The sequence below is a fragment of the Lycium ferocissimum genome, chromosome 6, assembly GCF_029784015.1.
Source record: "Lycium ferocissimum isolate CSIRO_LF1 chromosome 6, AGI_CSIRO_Lferr_CH_V1, whole genome shotgun sequence".
NCBI classification, from domain to species: Eukaryota; Viridiplantae; Streptophyta; class Magnoliopsida; order Solanales; family Solanaceae; genus Lycium; species Lycium ferocissimum.
Window position 1 is genome coordinate 66,934,677 of NC_081347.1, and position 8,394 is coordinate 66,943,070.

General features: G+C 33.4%; 1 protein-coding gene across 1 annotated transcript; it reads left to right on the forward strand.

Moving 5' to 3' along the window:
• The first annotated feature begins 7,491 nt into the window (after positions 1-7,491).
• On the forward strand, positions 7,492-7,947 carry LOC132060936 (monothiol glutaredoxin-S6-like). The gene has a single exon (XM_059453827.1). The coding sequence runs from the start codon at positions 7,624-7,626 to the stop codon at positions 7,930-7,932; it is 309 nt and encodes a 102-aa protein (XP_059309810.1). The 5' UTR covers positions 7,492-7,623; the 3' UTR covers positions 7,933-7,947.
• The last annotated feature ends 447 nt before the right edge of the window (positions 7,948-8,394 follow it).

The following is an 8,394-nucleotide window of genomic DNA, read 5'->3' on the forward strand; positions in this document are numbered from 1 at the left end:
AGCCACTTGACTATACTCAACAGCCTTTCACTTGCCTCTAAAATGTTTTCGTGGCGCCATTGGGGGTTTTGTGGCAGCTGATCACCACAAAAGTCTATAATTCTGGTAGTGAAGGTTGCAATGAAAAGATATCAAGATGTTGATAGATTTTTTATTTTTATTTTTTACATGAATGGGAACACTGTTGTTCTGAGTCTTGCTATGAAACTTAATGATTTGTTAGAAACTTAGAATGTCATTCTCTTATTCACACAAGTTGTTCTAACAAGCCAGAGGCCCATGCATGACACATATTTTTGCAACTAATATTCCTACCTTGAGAATTTTGAGGTGACATATCATGAATGTAAATCGTCTAGCCATGCATCAATTGCATGATTTGACATTTTGTCCTTTTGCAATGGCAGGGAATGTCTTCCAATTTGCAAAAGGCATATTATTGGAGAACATGAGAATGTGCGAGACGCCAGAAACCTTCATATATAGCTTCATGCATGGAAGGTCAAAATTTCTCAACAACAAATCAAGCCGAAAATTCACTTCACAAACCTTCATCATTTCTTGTACCCTTCACATACGTATCATTTTTTTTTCATTTTGCGATTGAGAAAAGTCTATCAATTTGAAACATAATTGTAATATTTAATTAGATGTTGCCTTAATCTTCCGCATTACTTCAATTTTCAACATCAATAGTGGTCTTTTATGACGACTAAATGGTAATCTATCTGCTGCGGCCTGGTCGTCACTAATTCCTTGCTGGAACACATTGGCTGGCTTTTTCTGTGGCAATATTATGTTAAGAAATGGATCATAGGCTCTCAATCCCAAAAGTTAGCTCAGGAGGGGAGGATTGTCCAAGACCATATATCTCTTTTTCATCCGATGTTGGACTCTTCAACACCTCACCTCACGCCTGGACATTTGGAGCGTGGACAATTTAATATGGAGCCCTAACATCAATAAACAAGAATTGGTACGGGCCCTGCTCCGATAACACGTAAATAAATAGATCTTGAGCCGAACTAAACCTCAAAAGCTAGGTCATTTGGGGAGGATCCATATGAGGAGATCATCCATCCCCTTTTCATTCGACGGGGACTCTTCAACATGTTAGTTACTTTTTGTGGCAGTGAGATTGCCACAAATACACTATTTTTGATGGCAACTCCTCTAAGGCGCCACGAATAAGATTTAGCCACTTGACTATACTCAACAGCACTTCACTCGCCACTAAAACGTTTTCGTGGTGCCATTGGGGTTTTTGTGGCGGCTGATCACCCCAAAAGTCTATAATTCTTGTAGTGAAGCGTGCAATGAAAAGATAACAAGATGTTGGTAGATTTTGTTATTCTTTAACATGAATTATGAATTAGAATACTATTGTTCTGAGTCTTGATGTGAAACTTAATGATTTGTTAGAAACTTAAAATGTCATTCTTTTATTCACACAAGTTGTTCTAACATGCCAGAGATCCATGCATGACATATTTTTGCAACTAATAATCCTACCTTGAGAATTTTGAGGTGACATATCATGAATGTAAATAGTCTTGCCATTCATCAATTGCACGATTTGCCATTTTCTCCTTTTGCAATGGCAGGAGAAACTCTTCCAATTTGCAAAAGGCATATTATTGGAGAACATGAGAATGTGCGAGACGCCAGAAACCTTGATATATAGCTTCATGGAAGTTCCAAATTTCTCAACACAACAAATCAAGCCTAAAATTCACTTCACAAACCTTCATCATTTCTTGTGCCCATCACATACATATCATCTTTACATTTTGCGATTGAGCACAGTCTATCAATTTGAAACATAATTGTAATATTTAATTTGATGTTACCTTAATAATCAACATTACTTCAATTTTCAACATCAATAGTGGTCTTTTATGACGACTAATTGGTAATCTATCGGCTGCGACCCGGCCATCACTAATTGCCTGCCGGAACACAGTGACAGAGCCAGGAATTTGGTGAAGGGTGTGCAAATTTTCTTTCTTACTTGGGTTAAGGGTGTGCTAAATTAAATATATAATCATTGTAGCTAACATTTAACTTATGTAGGCCGCATAATTTTTCGACGAAGGGTGTGCACCTGACCACCCTTCGCTGAAGGTGGATCCGCCCATGCCGGAACACATTGACTGGCTTTTTCGGTGGCAATATTATATTAAGAAATGGATCATGGGCTCTCAATCCCAAAAGTTAGCTCATGAGGGGAGGATTGTCCAAGACCATATATCTCTTTTTCATCCGATGTTGGACTCTTCAACACCCTACCTCACGCCTGGACATTTGGAGCGTGGAAAATTTAATATGGAGCCCTGACATCAATAAACAAGAATTGGTACGGGCCCTGCTCTGATAACACGTAATAAATAGATCTTGAGCCGAACTCAACCTCAAAAGTTAGCTCATGTGGGGAGGATCCATATAAGGAGATCATCCATCCTTTTTTAATCCGATGTGGGATACTTCAACATATTATTTACTTTTTGTGGCAGTGAGATAGCCACAAACTAAGTCGCCATGAATAAGATTTAGCCACTTGTCTATACTCAACAGCCCTTCACTCACCACTAAAACGTTTTCGTGGCGCCATTGGGGTTTTTGTGGCGGTTGATCACCACAAAAGTCTACAATTCTTGTAGTGAAGGGTGCAATGAAAAGATATCAAGTTGTTGGTATATTTTGTTATTTTTAACATGAATCAGAACACTGTTGTTCTGAGTTTTGGTATGAAACTTAATGATTTGTTAGAAACTTAGAATGTCATTCTCTTATTCACACAAGTTGTTCTAATAGGCCAGAGGCCCATGCATGACACATATTTTTGCAACTAATATTCCTACTTTGAGAAGTTTTGACGTGACATATCATGAATGTAAATCGTCTAGCCATGCATCAATTGCACGATTTGCCTTTTTTTCCTTTTGCAATGGCAAGGGAATGCCTTCCAATTTGCAAAAGGCATATTATTTGAGAACATGAGAATGTGCGAGACGCCGAACTCGAACTTTCTAACCAATAATGCAATAAACAATTGTCATTGTCAAGCATGCATCACAAATTCATATTCCAATTAAACTTATAGTGGATTTGTCAAATTGACTCTCAAGTCTCAATAACCGAGAAATATCACATAAATTGAAATGTAAAGAGTAACATGTTTTAATTTGTTTTATTTTTAGGGTGTTATGTCAACCAGCCAGTTGTTCCAGAGTAAGACAGCCAGTTGTTCCAGAGTAAAAGAAACGACGTCAGTCATAAACTTTTTATTGATTCAATTAATATTATAAGAGATTAAAAAAGGGGTACATAACACATCCAAGGAGAGTATTAAATGAAAATTTAAGTAAAAATTATACTCTAAAAAATAATAATTAGCGACAGACAACTTCTCTATCGCTAAATAACAAAAAATTGTTACTATTATACAATGCATTAGCGATGGATTAGCAAAAACTCTATTAGCCGTGGGCAATTTATTATCTACAAATTTCAAAAGTAATTCTTTTAATAGTGATAATAAAATTTAATTTTTAACGGATGATGTTATAGTTAGCCTCGTCCATGGGTAGACTGTTTTGTATTGTTGAAAAACGGCTAAAGATTATCAGTTTTATTAAGGGAACTTACGTAAACGTACCCTTCTACCAACCAATTACTAACATGGCCAAAATATACACTACCTATACAATTAGGTTGTATATGTGTATAGGTATGTTTAGTAAATGTATATTTAGTATAAAGTATACACTTCGGCTGTATTTATCGTGTATAGGTATGTATAGTATGTGTATATATAATATAAAGTATACACTCTATCTATACACTGTGTGATTTTTTTGAAATGTACATGGCCGAATAGTATTTGGCTGTAATTTTCTCTTTTAGTAATTAGGTCCCAGCTTGGGGCTAGCCATTCACCAATCCTTTAAATGGGTTGATTCAGTCGAGAGCAATTCAATAAATCTGAAGCCCACTGCAAACTGATTTACAAGCTAAACCTTGGTGTGGTCTGGTGCCAAATGGGCTGGATTTGGGTGGATCAAAATGAGTTGAATTAATAATAATTACTTGGCATAGCTATTTCTAATTAAGAGGTAATTATTGATAATATATACCTTTTAATTTATTTATATTTAGTAGCTACAGTGATTTGGTAAATTACCATTCATAGCTATACCAAAATAAATCATGCGGCTGTGGCTGGAGTGGTTATTGGGTGTGGGTCCCCCCCCCCCCCCGGCACCCATATTCGAACCCAACCAGCCACATTATTTTTCCTAGCTTCTTCTCCTTGTATTTGAGTGTATCTGAGTGTATTTCGGCATATATATTTTGAATGCATAGTGAATATATTCAACTTCGAGGCAACTCCAATACATTCAAATACAGTCAAATATATGTGACATAAGATAAGGTTGGATACAACTGAACAGTGTATTCAAATACACCGAAGTACATCAAATACAGCAAAAAATGCCTAATGTAGCTACATTCAAATACACACGAATACACACAATTATTATTGAAAAGGTAGCTATGAATGGTAATATTAAAAAGGATAGCTACGAATGGTAAGAAACTATAATAAGGTAGTTATTCCTGTAAGTTATGGGTAGGTCACTTGGGCTGAAAAGGGTTTGGCAAAAATGAGCTAAAAATTGGTCTTAACCCAACCTGCCCAATTGTTACAAAGTTTTAATTTCTTTGTTTGCTCTTTTATAAATTTTTAAGTACATAATAAAACTATTTTTTTCTTCACTATGGCTATATATATAACATATCAAACAAAAAAAACATATATATATTGATTCTATGGTCGATTTAGGCCACATAGCAGCCCAATTTGAGCTACATATAAAGGGAAAACTACGTATATATACATGTTAAGGAGAAATATTTACGAAACGTAACGATAGTTTTCCTTATTTACAAAACATAACGATATATTACAAAACATGACGGATTTTCATATATTTTTCGTTTTTTTATTTTTTTTTTCGTAAAAAATATATATATTTTTTATAAAAAAAATATTTTTAAAAAAATATTTTTATTTTTAAAAAAAATATTTTTTATATATATTTTTTTAAATATTAAATTTTTTTTTTTTTGCTCAATGGCTTAAAAAATTACCTCATATTTACGTGTATGAAAGTTGTATGAAATGTGTATGTGTGAGCAAAATTTTTAATATAATTTTCATATACAAAATTTTGAGCGAAAACTTTAAGCCTTGAATATTGTATGAAAATTGTTACAATGTTGTTGTAGTTGTATTAATTTTCCGAAACCTAATATGAAATTTATATACAAACAATGTGAATGAAATTCTAAGTCTTGAGGAAGATATACACATTTCATACCATTCTCATGCATAAAATTTTAAGCATAATGTTTAAGCCTTGATCAAGATATACACATTTCATACACAAAAATTTGAGCGATTATTTTAAGTCTTGAATGTTGTATCAAAGTTATATACAATGTTGTTGTAGTTGTATTAATTTTACGAAATCTAACATGAACTTTATACATGAAAATGTGAGCGAAATTTTAAGACATGAAAGAAGATACAAATTTCATATTGTTTTCATACACACAATTTTGAGCGGATTTTTTTAAGCCTTGAACGAGATATACACATTTCATACATTTTTCATACACTAAATTTTGAGCAAACTTTTTAAGTCTTAAGCGAGATATACACATTTCATACAACTTTCATACATAAGTTTTTGAGCAAAAAAAAAAAAAAAAATTTAAAAAAAAAAAAAAAAAAATTTAAAAAAATAAAAAAATATTTTTTAAAAAAAATGATTTTTAAAAATAAAAAATAATTTAAAAATAATTTTTTTTTTTTTAAATATAAAGCATGTTTTGTATAGGATTTGTAATGTTATGTTTTGTAAATATAAAACTATCGTCACGTTTCGTAAATATTTCTCCTTAAGATGTATATATATGTCAAAGACCCACATATAAACCCATTTTTAAAATGAATTGGGATAAAATGGGCTGAGCAAATAAATGGACGGGTCAACGTGTTGGACGGGTCATCGCCTCGTGGGTTAATTGTGGCACTCGGCCCATTAATTTTAAAAGAGCTTGTTGTGGTCCGGATCGACCAAGTTGACAGTTTACCAACACAACTCTGAATTAATGGGTCATTTGCACTTTTGGCCGTATTGTGTTGGTCTTTAATTTTTGTCCCCCAGGACAAGATAAATTACTTTTTCGCGAGGCATAAGTTTATATTTTCTCTTTATAATATTCCATAAGTTATGGCCTCCCTTAAAGAGCTTATGGCGCGCTAGGCATAAATTCGGTTTTGAAGGGAAAAAATAAATATCAGTCCATTTGAAGGCCAATAATTAAAGACCAGCCTATTTGAAGGCCAAATCGTGCAATTTCTTCTGAATTAATCGGTTATAATTTGATACCTTAACCAGGGAAAATAGCGTACAACGATAATATGTGACCTTTCAAGGTAGTAAGAGAGCATTTTTAAGGGTGAGCATATATAGAACAACTTGTACTACTTTTCTTTTCTTGATAGAGTTGATATACTTTCATACCATAGGGAATTTGAATCAAAATTGTTATGTATCAAACGAACTAGGGGAGAAGCTTCAAAGTTTCTCTGTGTTACGTACGAATCATAAATTCATAATGCGGACTTGATTTTCAGCAGCACGTCTATGAGGATATATTCTGAAAAAAGAGATTTCATTTTTTCTCAAATCAAATATAAGATTCTATTGAAAAAGATCGCTCCAGCTGGATAGCATTTTTTCCGCTTTAGAAGATACATTGTTTTGAAAAGGGCATTGAAAAAATATATTTTGTTTCTTATTCGAATGTAACGAAGTAATAAAAGATAAGTGTTGCAATTAGTCGATTTCGGAAAAACTGGAAAAGAAATATTTATAATTCATGCAACGTCTACATCCTAACTATATATATATATATATATATATATATATGTTTTTCTTGATCCCTTCTAATTATTCAAACACACAAGTCAACGTTTTATAAACTTACTGAAAAATAATAGCAACGAAATCAGGTCTGCACTTGAGAGTCGTATTAAACACTTATTAAGTAAATAAAGACGTGATCTGATCTCTAACAACTTGAGATAGAGATAAAATGGTCATACAATTCTACATTTTGAAACGTGATTTTTTTGGTCCTAAAGAGAAAACTGCCTTAAAAACGCGAGCCGAGCAAAAAAGGTGTATAGTGACCATACAATGTTCTGGGAATATTTTAAAGGTGATGGATTATATTCTTTTCATTTTCATCTTGAGGATTTTGGGCAACTTTTACATTCCAGGTAGATAAGGCATGCATTCATTTATCATATGATCAAGAAAAATCTAGACATATCCACCAACTTGTAATCCTTATAGCAATTTTGTCCTTTTTTATCTTTTAGCTAACATAATGCCTCTATATATAGCTTCACGGAAGGTTCAGTTTTCTCAACAACCTGAATTCACTTCACAAACCTTCAGTATTTCTTGTAGCATCGTAACTTCTTATTTCATCTTCACGAAAGTTAATTATAAATCTTGGCATTTGAGCCAACATTGTTTAAAAATGGATATGGTTATGAAGTTGGGAGCAGCAAGCCCAGTGGTGATTTTCACCAAGAGTAGTTGTTGCATTTCTCATAGCATCGATACCTTAATCCGTAGCTTTGGAGCAAACCCTACAGTTTACGAGCTCGATACACATCCAAATGGGATGAAAATGGAGAAGGCATTGATTGAACTAGGGTGTCAACCAAGTGTGCCAGCAATATTTATAGGGAATGAGTTTGTTGGTGGTGCAAATGAGATCATGAGCCTTAATGTGAGGGGCCAGCTCAAACAATTGCTCATAAGGGCTAATGCCATTTGGGTTTAGAAATTAATAATTTGTAGCTATAGTCTTCTAGTTTCGGATGGCTGTTTTCTCTCACATTTTGCTTCTTGATGTATTAAAATAGTTATACTTTGGTCATAGCTAGTCTTTTCTTTTGGAAATCTAGTGGCAATTTTGCTTTGTTCACAGCTGATAACATGAAATAAGTCAATAACAATGACTCAATGAGCACGTTTATGTATTGCATTTTATTCTTATACTACTTCGCGTAACAAGGTCGATCACGTGAAATCAACAGTACCAAGCTCTTAATAATGATCTCTAACACCTCTACTTGAAGTATATCTTGATTCTAGGACGTCAAAATTATGTACTCCCTCTGTCCTCATTTATATGGCTCCGTCCAGATTTCAAGAGTTAAGCAACTTAATTTTGACCATGAATTCGAACATAGAATCTTTAAGTTTTTTGAAATAAAAATTACATATTTGGAAATCCTGTAAA

Coding starts and splice junctions, on each gene's coding strand:
- LOC132060936 (XM_059453827.1), top strand. CDS start 7,624: ATGGATATGGTTATGAAGTTGGGAGCAGCAAGCCCAGTGGTGATTTTC.